The sequence below is a fragment of the Chionomys nivalis genome, chromosome 10, assembly GCF_950005125.1.
Source record: "Chionomys nivalis chromosome 10, mChiNiv1.1, whole genome shotgun sequence".
NCBI lineage: Eukaryota > Metazoa > Chordata > Mammalia > Rodentia > Cricetidae > Chionomys > Chionomys nivalis.
The window spans coordinates 35,707,658-35,725,525 of NC_080095.1; the positions used below are offsets into that span (position 1 = coordinate 35,707,658).

General features: G+C 39.8%; 1 protein-coding gene across 40 annotated transcripts in view; it reads right to left on the minus strand.

Moving 5' to 3' along the window:
* The window catches only part of Nrxn3 (neurexin 3), a 1,560,627-nt gene that overhangs the window by 121,618 nt on the left and 1,421,141 nt on the right, over positions 1-17,868 (minus strand). For all 40 annotated transcript variants that reach the window (XR_009057835.1, XR_009057834.1, XM_057782568.1 and 37 more), the window contains one exon: positions 13,377-13,684. Coding sequence is in view for 38 of the 40 variants with exons in the window: in XM_057782568.1 (XP_057638551.1) it covers positions 13,377-13,684 (308 nt within the window). In the remaining 2 variants the exon portion in view is untranslated. The remainder of the gene's footprint in view (positions 1-13,376; positions 13,685-17,868) is intronic.

The window sequence follows — 17,868 nt, forward strand, 5'->3', positions numbered from 1 at the left end:
CTAGATCTACAGATGAGCATTGTGTTTAAAGGGCAATAGCATGTAGTCCTCAATATATGGATTGCAGATATGAACTTGAAGTTCACTGGTGAGGTACTGAGGTTTCAGAGAGAAAGAAAAATAAAATGCATTCTAGGAATCGGACACCAAGCTACTGTCAACAATTACATCATGAAATGCTTAAAGAAACTGGACTAGTGCTTTCAAGTTGATTACTTCTGCCATATGTCTCTGCCAGAAAAATGATGAACAAATGAGGAGGGTGGACTAGAACCCACTCCAGATAGGAATGTCTTACCAGTTTCCCTTCCTCTTTCTCCGGTAGTCAGAGGATGGTACCCATCTTCAAAAGGGAGAATAACTAAGCAGGGGGAACGTTCAGGAAACAGCACACAAAAAGCCAGCTCTGGGAACGTACACACTTGTAGATTAAGGCAGAACAGGACAGCAGCTGGGAGGCAGAGGGGACCAGAGTGGAGCAGAAAGGACACCAACAAGGTACCAGCCAGAAACCAACAGAAACGACAGGCTTCCTGTGTGTTCTCTGTGAGAGGACTTATGTGTGTGTTAGCCATGGCACTGAGGGGTGGTGAGAGAGAGAGGCTAATGAGATAATGGAGGTCCTCATTAACAAAGAGCTTCAGAAGAAAGGAACGATGATCATAACATTAGAATGTTAGCCAAGGGCAAGCCTTTATTCCATTTTCTTCACAGCAGCTACCTCGGCACCTAGAATAGTGACCGATGCCTTCTATAGACTGTGTACATATTTCTAAAATGAATCAGTTCATGTGTGATCTTACATTGTTCTCAGTAAATGACATTACAAAGCCATAATAATGTAAACGTTGAATACCGATTTAACCAAACAACGTGATAGAAAAGGTTGACTGGGCAATTGAAGACCGAGGAAGTATGTGTGCTTGGGTGGGAGAAAGAGACAAATCTCAGGCATTCTCCTGCAGTTAATATGGTGAGAAAGTTATGAAAGAGAAGCGCAGTGCATTATGTAGCAGAAAAATCTGCAAACGTACAGAAACCTACAGGAGCAGAGCAGGGCTGCAGGGCATGGCAGGGAGCACGCTGCTCTGCCCTGGCCTGCAGGTTGGTGTTTTGAGGTGTAAGGCTTCATTAAGTGGGGTTTTCAGAGAAGAGGCACTAAGTCCAACATGTTATGTATGAGAAGCTTTAGAGTCAGAGCCATTAGCATCAGGGCAGAAGACAGCAGTTCACTGTGCTGCAGCGAAGATGTCGAGAGACCCTAATGACGATAGAGACTTTGTGGTCCAGAGTTGAGACACATGGCAGAGGCTTTATGTAGCTCCTATTTTACCATCACTTTGAATATGCATCGTCCTCAGGAAGGGGCTTGAACTTGGGCAAATGAATTTCTTAGTTAGGGCTGTTCTTGGTGATGGACTCAGGCCAGACCTAGCACCAACACTCTGAGCCACTGAGGAACAGGACAGCTTTTTGTTTTGTTTCAGGGACTATGTGGGAGCTATTTACTGTGTGAATGTATTGTTTTGACAAAAATAAAATTAAAATATAAAAATTACTTCTTACTGTTTCTATGGGGGACGATCATATTCAACACTGTATTTTCAGGGGCAAACCATTCATTAAAGAGTCAGCTGTTCAGAATAATTCAAGAATACTGACTGGTTTAGTAATCCTCTGTGGAAAAAGTTTTGATTTCGTTTGTTGTTTCCCAGTATCATATACTTTATGAGGTACTCCGCATTTATGGAGTTAATTATTTTGTCTTTTTTTCCTTTATTTATTTCACCCAGTACCTTAACCGGCTAGGCCTTCAATTAATGATGACATTCACTGGTTGAATTCAAATTCTGTTAAAAATTGAAGCTACATGTGGCGCCTCAGCCATAAATCCCATGACCTCCTAAACTCAACTTCGGAAGTGAAACATTTTCTAAATCAGACTGTGGCACTCTCTGCCTAGGCTAATGAATTTGCCATTTATTAGTAGACACACATGCTGTGACAGTGTTCCTATCATTATGGACACTCTTCTCAACCAGGCCCCACCATGCAGACATCTTCAATACTAAAGCTAGCAGTAATTTACCCATCATCCTTTGTTGGAATAAGTAACAGGAATCATATACTGTTATATACTTCACACACACACACACACACACACACACACACACACGGAGGTTCAAGGCAATGAACTTATTCTATCCTGTCTTTGCATAAGTAGTCATGTAAAACAACTGTCTAGGTTACATCTTAGTGGTTCTTGCAGATAGAGTTTGAACAAAAACAAAAGAGCATGCGCACAGATCATGGCATCTTTTATTTCAGACCTGAAAATGGCAATAGTAATAATAAGGGAACACACAAACTCTCAAATAAAGGAGAACAACAAAGAAAACCCTTTGGAGGTCAGTTCTGTTTATCTATTCTCTTTGTCCTTGTTCATTTCTCCTTCATGTAAGCCACTTTCCTTTCAAATGCCAACCCTACCCCTTGCTAATAGATCACACATTCCCTAACAGGACAGATAGGGTAGTAAGGTACTAATAATGATAATAATAATAATGAGAAATGGCCCCAGAGATATATTTCATGTGTCTTGCTCTCTCCTTGTCTTTCTTTAGCAGCACAGTTTCCCAGGCAGTGGGACATTAATCATTGGAACAGCAGCTCCAAGATAAAGGCTGGATGAAATTTCATTGTACTTTGAGAATGAGTTGTGGATGCATGAGTATGTGTCTCTCTCCGTATCTGGGAGGAGGGTATGGAAAGGCAGAGCAGAAAAATCTGTCATTTCATATATTTATACTGTTCAAGACCGTCAGAACCGGTTCCCCATTGTTACAGTGGATTAAAATCATTCACGTCCTTTTGCTTTCATTTGAGGTCAACTCTCAGAAAAGGGGATAAATATTCTGACAAGTTAAATTCTTTTTTCATTTTTCCCCATCTGTCTTGGGGATATGCTGCAGAGTGAGGGACGGGAAGAGGGGCATCAGGAACCGGGAACAGCAATGTCTGATGGGAAATTTGCTTTGCTAATCCTTCTTTGTCTATCTATTGTTGTGGGATATATGATTGCACTGTGAAACACTGAGACTGTGTTAATAAAATTAACCTTGAATCTGGAAGTGAAGCCCATGACCAGTTGATAAGGATTAACCATAGAGACCGCAGAAGATCCAGATAGAAAGATAGAGAGACACAGGAAGAAGTAGAGAGGGAATTAGAGATCTGTAGGTTCCTGGAGAGATACTCTCTTGCTGGGTCTCTGGCCAAAAAGGAAGGGCAACTGGTTGCATTTTGGCTTCTCTGATCCAGTGGAATTTCACCCCAATATCGGACTCCTGTGTCTTTATTGATAAATAGAACAACTTATACAAAAGCAATAATCTACTCCTTCACTTATCTAATACCTTGAATGATTGAGACTTTCTGCCTTGAAGAATTCTGAACTACGTTTGGGGAGAGGATTTGAAGAGGATGGGTATACACATGCTGTGCTACTCACAAAGGACCTGGGAATATCTATAAGCTCTTGCCCCATAAACTGAGCAGCATGATGTAAGTCCTCCGGGAGCTTGTGCACAATCTCTGGTGAGACTCCATCCCAAATGAGAGTCTATGCTTCAGGAAGACCACTAAGTATGTTATATGAGTGTTAAACTCAACAAGTACCATTTTCCATAACATATACAAACACACACAAGTATCCTATCTCCTCTTTCTCTTTATCTTATTCTCTGTCTTATTTGTCCTTGTCCTCTCTGTGTCTCTGTTTTTCTATCTCTTATATACACACACACGTATATGTATATATGTGTGTGTTTGTATACACACACACACACACACATATATAGATACAGAGGGGGGGGGAGAGAGGAAAACAAAAGAGATCGCACTATGTATACAAGTCAATCAAATTCCCATCAAGCAATTCTCTCTGTTTGCTGTCACTGCTAGCCTCTGGAAACAGGGTGTATGTAATTCTCCAACCTTTTCATCCCAGGATGATGATGAGAAAATCAAAGAGAAACTTACTTCTCCATTTAGCTAACAGTAGCAGCTCTCTAGACATGAAGGCTTTAATTAGAAGGTTTCAAAAGGCAAGACTTGTCATAACAACATCCATGTGCTTCTAATTTCTGCAGTCATTCAAACAGGCACCAAGAAGAGAACATCCCAGCCTCCCACTGTCCTGTCTGTTGTCACAGACAGAATGGAACTACCTGTGTTGAAGCCTGGCTACTGGTAACAGCTGCTTGAAGATTCTTCCTCGTGGTATAGAAGCAGGAAGAAAGGGGTGTATTTTCAGAGACAAAGAACAAAAACTAATTCCTGGACCTTGATTTAAATTAGAGTTAATCATTCTTTCTGATGACCAAAGAAATATTTATTAGGTAGTGTGTCTTTTACATAGAAGAGCTCACTGTTGGATGTTTTCAGACAAGCTTTAAGCAAAGGGGTAAAAAAAAATGCTGTATTATGGGCTGGAGAGATGGCTCAGTGGTTAAGATCATTGCCTGCTCTTCCAAAAGTCCTGAGTTCAGTTCCTGGCAACCACATGGTGTAATGAGGTCTGGTGCCCTCTTCTGGCCTGCAGACATACACACAGACAGAATATTGTATATATAATAAATAAATATTTTTTAAAATGCTGTATTATTATGTGAATTAAATCAGATACATCCCATTTGTCTTTCTCAACTGAACTCATCCAGTTTGTGAAATGGATGTATAATTCTCTGGAATGATTCCAGTGGCTGATGCTTCACGCAAGGGTCATGAAGACTCTGCAGGTTAAATCTAGCTCTTGCCGGGCCTTGCTTTAAATAGGACTGGACAGAGAAGCCAACAGGAACACTCTTTCCAACTAGAGAGAGTTGATGTCTCTGGGATTCCTGAGTTTTGTTGGGTTTATTATTATTATTATTTTATTTTTGATTGTTTCCTTTTGAGGACAGGTCTTACTCTAAAGCCCCAAAGTCCCTGAAACTTGCAATGTGGACTCTGTTGGCTTCACGTTTGCTAACATCCTCTCATGTTTGCCTCCTGAGTGCTAGGGATACAAGTATACACTACCAAGCCTAACTTGGATTCTTTATTTCCTCTATCACTTCCTGCTTTGAGACAGAGTGCCATATAGCCCAGGCTGGCCTCACACTCACTATCCAGCCACATATAACCTACAACATATGATTTTCCTGCTTCTGTTTCCCACGTGCTGGGATTATAGCTGGAAGTCACCAAAGCCTGGTTAGGTAGAGTGCACGATAAGCAAGCACTCTATCAATTGCAGTGTATCCCTCTCCCGGGGCTCCTTATTCTCAAGGCATGAAGTCACGGAAAACAACCAAGAGCTTCAACAGGCAATAGGATTCTGAGAAACAGCAATCAGGAAGCTTGACATCCTAAGTTTTAATTATTAAGAAACATATCATATATGCTTTCTTTAGAGGGTTCCTACTAGTGTGTTGCCTGATTATTAGGATATGCTGAATACTATTCCTGGCACAAAACAATTGTGTGTGTGTGTGAGAGAGAGTATGTGTATAATAGAAAACTGGATGAAATGAGAAGGTGAGTGAGCTGAAGAGGTGGGAAGAACTAATTCCAGCAGATGAAAGGAGCAAGGCAAAGACCCCAGCATGACGGGGATGTTTAAATGTGTCTGGAACTGAGTACTGTGGTACTCAGTAAAGGTGCACAATTTAAGGTAGTACCCTCAAAACTCAGCTTTTAACTTAATGATTTTTAACTGTAAAACTTTAAAATCAAAATTAATGGGGAGAGTGAGTTCCCATAAAATCAATGTTTAAAATAAGGACAGCATATGAACCAATAATGGCCTTGTTTGATTACCCTTACTTTAGATCTACATTTGAGGATGCATAAGAGACTCTATACCTAGAATACTATGGTAGGAGATCAACCTGAGTGACAGAAAAGTCATCAATCATAGGCCATAGGGTAAGGACTCTCGCTTTGGTCTTGACTGAATAACCAGTTAGGTGATTGCAAAAACCACCATGATGCTTAAAGCACTTGTGAGTGGCCACATGTGGCCAATCAAGAGCTGAACCAAAACCCTCTTCTAGCAGTTCAGATGCTTTGCAATAAGATCTAACACTTTATCAGTAGTTTGGGTGGAAAATCTATTTTATCAATACTGCAGTCCAATTAGATGGGCATTTCTACCTCTTTAAGCTTCCAGCCTATCTGCTGTCAGAACCTCCTCAGAAGACCCTTGAAGAGACTAGTCATCACTCTGGGAAGTGCCTGTCCCAGACTCTCAAAGTAAAGTACCGAAGAGGGGATGAAAAGAAACCATGTTCCATTATCTTCCCTGGGTCATACGTATTGGCAACGTACACTTCCTTAAGAGGCAGGTGGACCAACGGTAATATCCTTCCTTCCTTCCTTCCTTCCTTCCTTCCTTCCTTCCTTCCTTCCTTCCTTCCTTCCTTCCCTCCCTCCCTCCCTCCCTCCCTCCCTCCCCCCTCCCTCCCTCCCCCCTCCTCCCCCCTCTCTTTTTCTCTCTCTCTTTCCCTCTCTCTTTTTTATCAGAAGTATGCAGTTCCAGAGAGAAGCTGTCACTGGAGAATCTTACTGGGAAACAAGTACATTGGAGTCAAGTTTCCTTCCCTCTAAATTATTTTCAGAAAGGGGAAAGAACGTTATCTATGTGAGGGCAAGCAGAACACAGGAGATATTTCCTGGCTGGCAGCTAAAGTCTAATTAGACTGACAAATCTTCAGCGCCTTCCCCAGTTATGAGGCTTGGCAGGAAGGAAAGGAGCCTGGAGCCACACATTATGTAAGGCTGTTAATCAATATTAGCTGAGCCCCAATCCTAAAAATAAACTTTCCTGGGAGGTTTTGTTGTCTACTGTAAAAGGAAGGGAGTAGAGACTGGATTCCTCGCTGCATTTCCTTTAAGCTCATGGCATCAGGGAAAGGGGAGAGGAAACCAGATGAGATAGCTCTCTGGGCAAGCATAACCATTCTTGATATGATTACAAGGCATTCCAGGACTGATAGATCTGATTTACATCCCAGGCTGAGACCAATGGATTATTCAAGGAATGTGGAAAATACCTGGTGGCCTGTCTTGGGCCTCAAAATTCCCACTGATCATGTGCAATGTGCACCTGGACACTTTGTGTTTTACTGAAAAGAATAGAATTCCTAACCTTTCACTGTTTTGACCTCCAGAAATGTCAATTTCATATACTTTAACCTAATAGCTCCTGCCTGTATAACTGCTCAGCTAAGCTGACTGCTACTCAAACCTATGGACATTTCCTATAGCCCTCTATTTTCATAGATGAAGTCAGAAAAGGTCCTAGGCATGTTGGCTTATGTGGATATAGACTACACAGTGCTTGTATGGAACCCTCAGGGGTGCTAGGCTCCATGAGGGTATATGGGTCTGGTGGAGTTTCTTAGGTGCAGATGGGAGCCTAGTGTAAAATTCTTCAATGAACATGTATGAATAGCTGTCCACAATCAGATTTATCGCTCACAAGAGGTGTTACGATTATGTCTCTTAGGCAGAGAATGAAACCTCCTGAGAGAGAGATAACTGACTGATCCTTAGACACATGGCTGAGTAACAGGAAGAAACAAGCTCCCACTCAGAAGTTCTGATGACAAATCCCACAGTCTTTACTTGAGTATACTAAAATGCCACTCAGAATAGATGATGTTTAGGGGCAACTTGCTTAGTTTCAAGCTGCCATTATCAGTATCAAGTCTGAAGTGTGTTCCTATTGAGATAAGAATAAAATCCCATAGTCCTTCAGTCCACTCTTTATTAGATACTTTCAATCCAGGATAAGTATCATGATTTTCTGTCAATTATCTGTACCGCACACAGTCTCCCCAATGTCAAGGTGACTTTGCCTATGCCTTGGATACAAAAAGTAGGTTGTGATCCATTTCTTGCTAATAGCTATAAACAATTCCAAATGGTGATTTTCACAGAACACACCGAGCTTCTTCTTTGTTGATAACTGCTCAAACTGGAGGCCAAAGATAAAGAGGATACACTTTTTTTTTCTTTTTGCAACTATTTTCCTTTTGGCCTGCTTGTCTCTTCTGGGACTATTAGGGCTGGAGAGACTAAAAGTAACAGTAGTGCTGAATGACCCTGCCACTCATATTTTCCTTCGGTTCTGAATGAGGCAAAGAAACTTGAGTGTAGTCTTTACATTTTATTTAGAATCAGTGTTATTGTAGTTGCCCAGCTGTATAGGAAAAGGTCCCATGTGCTCCTGGGGGATGTAGTTTAATGTGGAGCTCTTCTTGTCTACAACAAGCAAAGCTCTGGGTTTGATCTATAGCATTCCACCCCCCCCCCCAAAAAAAAATGTTTCCATGGAAATACTCAGGGTATTCCCAGACTATAGCCACAGGGAATTCAATTCAGTTCACTCCTCTGAGTCCTTTCCCAGATATAGGTGGTGAGCTCTAAACTAAGATCCTCAAATCCTGGAAATTTTGTGTGTTACATCTCTGACTTACACCATAGCTCACAAGACCTGGACTTTCCTCCTCGCAAAGCGCACTCACTCTCTAAGGCCTAGTATTGTGACTATCTTATCTATGATGGTGCTTCAAGCCATTCCATACACCAGCCTCTGGGTATACACCATGACTCAGAAGTGACACTAAGAACTCTTGTCTGCTTTAGGTTATTAGTTCCATGATACAAGTAATCTAGATTCGTATTTTTTGTGATCTCATAAAATATGTGGAATTCAGATTGATTTCTGGACACTGCCTACATTTTAAAGCCCACTAGACTCTAAAGTTGCATTTACAAATGAAATAAAAGTCCAAGGTATGTAAAAGGCAGCAGAGTCTGTTCCTTATGTCATCGACTTATTTGATCTTCCAGGATTAATTTTAGCCTCGAAATTCTACTCAGAATCTTCTGCATATCTCACTCTCCCACCCCAAAAGTTTTAACCTCTACTCTGAAGTATAGCTACTATTATCAAAAGAAGCATCCTGTTTGTTCAGTAGGTTATTGCTTAACATATGTGTCAAGTGAAAATAACAACAATATAAGGATTGATAAAAGACCAACAGTCCGACTCTGCATGATATACTTTGTGTAGTAGTTTTTTTTTGTTGACATGATAGACATATCTGACAAAGTAATATAGAGAGGGTGAGCAGCTTTGGCTCAGGGCTCCAGTGTACATCATGGCGGGGAAGGGATGGCAGCAAGAGAATGAGGCAGCTGGTCCCAGTGCATCCACATTCAGAAAGAGGGGGAAATGGCTGCTTGTGTTCACCTTTTTATTCGGCCCAGAACTCCAGCTGATGGAAAGATCCAACACACACTTAGGATGTGTCCTTCTAAACCAGTTAATCTAGAAAACTGATGTGGGAAGGTCATTGGTTAATTAATAAAGAAACTGCTTGGCTTCATAGGTTAGAACATAGGTGGGTGAAGGAAACAGAACAGAATGCTGTGAGGAAGAGGAAGTGAGCTAAGACGCCATGCTTCTGCTCTCCAGGGCAGACGCTATGAAGGAAGCCGCCAGGTCAGACATGCAGAATCTTTCCTGGTAAGACTGCTGCTACACAGATTATTAGAGATGGGTTGATTGGGATGTGAGAATTAGATAGTAAGGGCTAGAGCTAATGTGCCAAGCAGTGTTTAAAAGAATACAGTTTGTGTGTTGTTATTTTAGGGCATAAGCTAGCCAGGCGGCCGGGAGCTGGGTGACAGGAATGTAGTCCGCAGCTCCTACTACAGAAACCTCCCCGAAGGACATGCCTGAAGCCTATTTTCATAATTATTCTAAATGTCTTCAAGTCTTTCCTGATATTCGAAAAGACCTGGAAACTTAAAGCAATAGGTGATGTTGTAGATAACACAAGCCCGGTTCAAGCCCACGCTATGAGGAACTGATGGCTTCTGCTTTATTTCCATTAAAAGATTGTCTGAGATCCCGGGGAGTTGCCACTCTGCTAAAGAAACCCACAAGGGAAATTCTTGGTACCCCATGGAGAGACACATCTACATGACTATCTGACTTTGTAAATTATGATTTCTAATGACAGAGTTGTTTTTTAGTTGTCGAGTTAAGGGAAAGATTTTGCTTTCAGCAATAATAATTTAAATGTCCTGTGATCTACCCAGCATCTCTTAGATAGTATGTGAATGAACTGGACATTAAGCCCAGGCTATCTAGCACAAGATCATTACATTATGGTTGTGCCAGTGGAAGAATGTCTACCCACTTTGAGTATTGTAGAAGTAGAGCATATTTCCGGCATTGTACTTCTGCATACTAAGTGGTTACAAGACAGGCTTTTTTGCTATCTTGTAAGACTTACTCAGTGCCTGCTGCATATCTAGTAAATGCAAGACTTTTATTTGTCCACCTGGCTTCTTAATGTGCGCTTTAGCTCACTTTTCCCCCCTCTAAGTTGAAGGGAGCATCTTGAAGCATTCTTTTTAATATCAGGTCAAGATCCCCTGCTTGGGCACAATAGCTATGAGTAATTTCACACAGTCCATGCCATTCACAGGCAGTTCTCTACCCATATCGGTAACAGACTGATCTATCGCAGAGATCAAAGCACCAATTACTTCCAAAAGACTGGAGCATTGGAGAGCTGTATCAACTCAAAGACGATTTGTTCACATTCATACACCGCTAAGAGGAGCACTAAAAGCACTTTCTGGTTTCCCTTTGATCTGATGTGAACACTAGCCAAGGTCCATCAGAGATGAACTCCTCAAATGAGTTTTTCTCAGCTTATGCTTTAGAAAGGAATCAGGGAATTTTTTTTGAATAGTGACATTTTTAGGCTTGTAGTCATACATGCTTAATTGTTTTTTCTCCTAGAAGAGTCTCATTTTAGGACAAGATGCTTTAATGATGATATCAAAGTGAAAAGCAAGAACGGAACATCGCTTGTAAAATGGTCTGCATGTGATTTTTTTTCGAGACGAAAACTGAATGATGGACTGGTGGACAGGAAACTTAATCTTTCTTATTTTCTTCTTTGAAGTACCTCTCAGAGATCAAAGCTTCCTGGGTCCTCTTTATCTAAGGAAATTGTAGGGGGTCTTACATTGGATGCATTTGAAGCTGCTGAGTCTGATGGTCTTCACTATGTCCGGCATCTAAGACTTGTCCTAAATCTTTGAGTAGATTTGATGCACTCTGTAGACTATACTTAGGCTAGACTAGGCTTAGCTATGACGTTTGTGAGCTTTCATAAAGTATGAAGCAAGACTCTTGTGCTAGCTGGTGAGAACAAAGGCATCTAAAATTTTCCACTCCACATCTTCTTAAGTTCCTCTTTACAGAATCCTGGGGCTTCTGGATCCTTTGGCCTAAGTCTAATCAATTTGGCAAAGCTGCTGGCTTTCCTCCAGGAGTACATATTTACAAACTCGTAAAAACAAAGAGTGTCAACAGATTTATAACCCATCTTTATAGCCTTAGTGGAGGGAGAAAGGAAAAGCATGTAAAGATGTAATCCAATTTTCGCCAGTCTCTGAAAGAACAGCAGCTCACCAGAGGTAAGCTATTGGAGAGGGCACTCCCCGGTGCTTACTTCCTCCAAGAGACACCCCAGTCTTAAAGGTAAATTACTAGCATGCCTTACGCACCTTAAAATCCACTCCTGTCCAGAAGCCCTGATTCTCTTAGGTTGTAGAAAGAGTCTAGAAACTCAAACAATCTGCCCAATTTGTGTATTTACTGTGAGAAGGGAAAAAAAACCAATTGCTGAAGATTACCACATATTGAGGCAATTCCCAGAATCCCTGGGTAGCACTAAATCCACTTGTGGTCAGTAGAAATTTGGCCCTAAAACAGACTGCAGAATCAACCATTCCTATGGAAAAAAAAGCCATTTGCTCTTCGGCTTCCCACAGAGCTAGGAGAATATACTCTGACAGAAACACACCAGATCTGCCAAGACCTGTGCAAACAGAACTATCCTTTTACCAACAGTAAACAGATCTGTGCTTGAGCTATAGAGAGTCATAATAGAAATATATATTGCCTTTTATCTCCTTCCCAGTGAGTGGAGAGAGGTGTCAGGAGTTATTGCTGTAATATCAGTGAAGAAGTACTATTTTTCTCTTTCAGGTATGTGCGTAGGTATGCATGGAATAGCATCCATGATTATAGGACTGCTCTGCCAGCCAGGTTCTTAGCAGCCTTTGGAAAACACATAAAATGGGCCGAGAGCATCATCAGAACACACGGCTTCTAATTGTTCTTAGGGGCCACAAAAGAAGCTGTCTGCGGTTTTTGCTCAAGTTTGAAGAGAAAGAATACAGAAAGCCAACATGCCTCCACACAGCTAAGCCACATAGCATAATTTGAAAGATAAAAAAAACACATGGATGAGTTTTAATTCATGATTCACTTATATGTTTACAGTGTCCACTGGAATGGGTAGAAAAGTGATTTTGGAGACTACTGTGCTCCTGAATCGTGTGTGAAAACTGAGAAGCAAAAGAGAGAAGTACAGATTTACTGATTTTACAAATAACTGACCAGGGTAATGTGATTTTCACAAACATTGGGTTGCTTTCTTTGATGCCAAAGCATTTAAGGTTAATAACTCAATTAACCTCCTACACACCTACTAACTAGATTTATGAACTGCCAAGGGAGTTAGCTAAGTATTAAGCTTTAGCTTGTATATAATTTCTTTCAAGTAAACAAAAAAAAAACCTTACCACAAAATTAAGAACTTTCTGCCTAGCTGAAATCAATCCTTTACACTTTGTAATATAATCAGTATATTAGTCAAATAAAGTAAACAAAATGGACCCAAAATATCAAGCCATTAATTAGGACTTAATGTCAAACACAAAGACTATTATTCACAAGGAGTGGTTGAGCTTCTTGTTTTAATTGTCCTTGATTTAATGATAGCCATTGACCTTAATAATAAGCACTTTGAATTCTACCAAATACACCTGGAGGATATAAATAGAATTCAACCAGGGTACAGACTTGCTTACAGGAACACACCTTTCTTCATCCCTTCCCACTCTCTGCTATTTGAAAAGAAAATCTAATGCAATGAGAGGAGAAGGATGTTTTGTAACAAAAGTGTAATGTGTTGTTCATTTTGAATAATAGCTTTTCCATTTCAGTGATAAATGAAATGGATAATACGCGTTATCTCATCAATGCCACAGAACTTCTCTAATTCTCTCAATCATTGCTTACTCTACTCTAGTCTTAGGTCTCATTACCATGAATATCTTCATCCTTTCTTCACAGACAGTAATACAAAGTCCTTAACTACCAAGAACACTGAGCACAGCAATCATGCTGCAAAGTCAAGAAGGAACAATACCACAACAAAAGAAAGGCTTACCTGAATGCTGGCTGTAGAGCGATTCTTGCGGGTGGTGGTTGTAGCCATAGTGGTGGTGGTTTCCATGACAGTGGTAGACATTTCAGGGGGCATGGAGGTCGTCTGTGTTGTTCCCGAGACTGATGGGACTTCTCCCACTAGCCGAACACTTCCATTGATTCTAATATTAGGGTTGTTCTCAGCGGCCATGTTCAGTACTTTCAAACCATCATAATAGAGCCCAGAGAGTTGGCCTTGGAAGAGGCGTCCTTTGTCCTTTCCTCCAATGGCTATTTGAGCCTGGGTGTTGAAGATGGTTAACTGCCGGCCTAGTGAATTAGGTGGAGGAAATACTATTATTCCCATACATTTCTGCTCCTTGTCTTACCTATTCTGTATGGAGCCGGAATCTAATAAGCTTCCTTGAACAACTGAAGTGGATAAAATTTACAGGAAAAATTCATTACTGAGATCGGTGAGTAACATTTCATGATGATTATCTCTTCCACTGTCTAGATAAACATCCTAAGTTACCAGAATAACTGAGGATTTGCCCCATTCTAAGGAGGAAGACCTCTTGGTTTAAACATGAGCAGTGTTACAGTCTCCTGAGACATTTAATCTAGGATGGCAGAAACATCCAGTTCAGATCATGACCAGAATGAATCACAGATGCCTAGTGCTCTGATTTTAAGCTGCATGGTAACGTAATGACAACAGAAAAGAATGATATGCAGCAAACAAAATCTCAAAAAGGTGATTTAGAGCACTGAGTTTAAAAATTAGGTTCAGTAATTAAATGAAATTTACTGGAATTAAACTGCAATTAAGAGAATTGGATTCATTGCATGCTTATAAAAATGGACACTCTAGTCACCAGGAACAGAGTTTTTCATAAATCTTCACAGTGAGTAATATTGTATCAGCATTTGTTATTTTAACAGTATCATGATAGATGTATAATTTGGAGGGAGGTTTGATCAGTCAATAGATTATTCTCTAAGATGGGGGAGTAATTAGGCATTGAAAAGCTTCTAGAATAGAAATGGAGGTGGGGATGAGGTAATTCTAAGATGGTTTTAAGAAGATATGGTGAGGGTAATAAAAATATATTATGTACATGCATGAAATTATCAAATAATAAAACTAATCAATAAAAATGAATTATAAAAGGAAGATGGGTACAAAGAAAATAACTTATAAACTTCCTTGAATGATGTAGAGATATGGCAATGGATTGTAAAATATCAAAAGCTAATCTTATTTCAGGTTTTCTGTGGGTACCAGTTTTACTTCTGTGGCAGAAAAAAGAGCTATCAAAAAAAAAATTCATGGCAGAGCAGTTTAGAATGGAGCATTCAACAAGCTAGGCTTATTTTCAAAGATTTCTACTTATTTTCTAAGTCAAACTAGGTCTTTTCCATGGGAGGAAACAACTTTTTAAGCCTCATTGTAATTTATCATGACAGCAGCATGCTAAGGCCTTCCTTCATGTTATCTCTTTAGATTAATTTCATTTGCTTACCCACATGGAGTAGAGGTGGGAAAACAATAAAGTTAGGTACATCCATTCTGGAGTTTTCTTCAGTCAGTGATCAAGAAATCTAGTAATTCTTCATCTAATCACCTAGATTATTTTATCTGTAAATAACTGAAAACAATTGTCTGCTACTCATGCCTGCTTGGTAAAACACGTATGCGCTCCACCTTCAAACTCTAAATAGAGGTATGCTGCAGGGTTTGGATTCTTAGCATTTATCACTAATATATTAAGCTCAGGTTTAGACAATGCACAACTAGCCTGAATTTCTGGAACAGAAGGTGGGTATACCTTCTTGATGTATACTACTGGAAGGTCTGGAGCTAAGGGGAAAGGAAACTGTGTATTTCCAGAGCACACTCTTCAGACAAGTGTCAGCTTTACTATCCGGCAATACTTAAGGGTTATTAATGGAACGATTTATAAATAATACTACTCTGCTTTTAGACTGGGGGACTTTATTAGGGTAGAAATAATATACACTTCATAAGAATCTTGGAACCATTCAAAAGAATCTCATACTTTAATGATAACAAAATTCCCTAGGTCCCAGGGATGTAATCAGTTCATTCCACACTTTCCCAAGAATCCCTTCCATGTCCTGTGAGTTAGTGCCATTTGACAGTTGTGTAATTTTTATCTCTGTTCCCTTCACACATGTTCAGTGCACGGTGGTGCAAGGTAATGGGCTGGAGTTCACACTTCTTTCTTTGGGAGCCATACACTTACTATAACAGAAATGGGATAATAAAGGCGGAGAATAATTTTTACTTAACTTCATATCAGCATGTGAAGCATCTTAACATACTGATTTAGAAGAAAGTTTATAGTGGGGGATTTCCAGGATATAACTTTAATATCTTAAACTAGATAGCCTCCATGCAAGGTATCTTTTATATATAAACAACTGTTTCCCATTTATGACATTATTTCTCTCTTTCTGTTTTACTCTCTCCCCATCTTTTTCCCTTTCTTTTTCCTATGTAGCCCAGCATTGATGATTAGTTAATGGTTGATTATATATAGAAGATTTTATTCTAATATCCTTAGAATGCTTCATAACAATAACCTCTTATAATGATCCTCATCTTACTTTCTTGGGAAGATTCATTTTGCCAGCACTTAAAAATAAAAAGACAGTCAGAGAAAATTGAAATTCAAACTGCAATGATGGATTGCTTTCATTCTGTCTTCTATAGTTCACTCTATAAAGTGGTCATTGCTTATTCAGGAATGACCGGAGAATGAGTAAAGGCAGGGCATGTTTGAGGCCATTAGACTGAGGAGTTGCTTTATTGTTGGTTATCACTGCTTTGCTACGGAGACCCGATCACTCACTTCACTGGTGGGTGAGACAGAGAAGGGGGTTATCCAAGTTTCAATTTCTCTTCATGCCATAGGAAGTGCGTTCGGGTTTCTGTTAGCTTATTTGCTTGATAGGCTAGATCTTTTTCCTTTTGTTTCACAACCTTCTCCTAGCCCTCTGCACTTTTTCTAGGTGGTTAAGGACAAAACTAGAAATCCCTGTAGGAAGAGAGCACTCTGTCTCTTGCCATGTCTTCCTGCTACTACCTCATCTCTCTTTAGCTGCACAGGAGATCATGAATAATGGGGAAACAGTTTCAGTGCCTTCTCCTTATGAAAGATGTACAGAACTGACAGGAGAAGTTTCTGTGGTTTTTTTCTTTTTCACTTGCCCACGGTGCTTCAAAATCTATGCCTGAAATCATTCTCATTGTTATTATTGATAATGTGTAATTTTTAGAATAGAAATATCATTGTACATATGCATTTGAATAAATGTGTGCTACAAATACATATGCATATATTTTTGGAATCTGAGAGTTGTTCTACCAGCAATAACATGAAATTTGATAATAACACCAGTGCAGTATTCCTAGCCTGTAACTGTTTATTTAATTTTAGACGCACATCCTTTTGGAAGCCAATATTTGTTGTTTCATTTTAACACCAAGTTCACATAGGCTTAGATTAAATCTCTGCACGTCTCTAGTCAGTGTTGCACCAAGACTAATTAATTAAATCTCAGAATATCCTGGGGGAATAGGCAGTATTATTTCTCCTCTCCTCATATGGGAAATCTGAGACACAACGAGGTTAAGTGGATTGTCTGAGGTCAGAAAGTCAGTCAATAGCAGCCAGCCAGCAAACAGACTTGGGAATGCTGTGACCCAGCTCTCCTCCCCAATGACAGAAGTAACTCCAAAGAAACACTCCGTATACTTCTAAATGCACCTGTCTAATCATCCTATTTATCTATTTACCCTTTATATATACTCATCTTCACAAACAAGGTCTTTCAGTGCAAATTTTTCATTCCATTTGAAAGTGAAGTTAGCTAGACAGAGGAAGAGGGAAAGAGAATAGATGCTACTCACCCAGATTACATAAAGAGCAATTTCAGGGAAAACAATAGGAAAAGATAATCTTGCAGTTTGCAATAAGTTGTCCAATAACATGTACGCACTATACTTACATACATATTGAATAAAGAAGCCAAGACACCCCCACCCTGACCACCCTTTCCCATCCCAGCATTCAATATGTGTACAAGATCTTCTATTTACACGGAAGCCAGCTGATAATGAAGCTAGCAGAAGGAAAACTAAAAGCCTACTAACTGCTTTATAATGGGTGGTACAAATGAAAATGCCTGGCATGCTATTAAACTTAGACTTCAAAAGGCAATGGTATAAAATAAAATACTATTAACAGAAAATTGAAAGAAACACAAAAGTTCTCTCAGGCACATGAGACTCCGACATGCATCTAATTCTCTGTCTTAAAAGTGAGGCAGTTGTTGTCTTTAATGTTAAAGGGACTTTATGAGCTGTTGATTACAATCAAAATTATTTGCTTTTTAGAGTTATTCTTAATTTATTTTTAATTAGACCACATATGTTGAAAACAGGGCGTGCAGTTAAGATTTGGTAAGGATTTTCTATGTCTGAA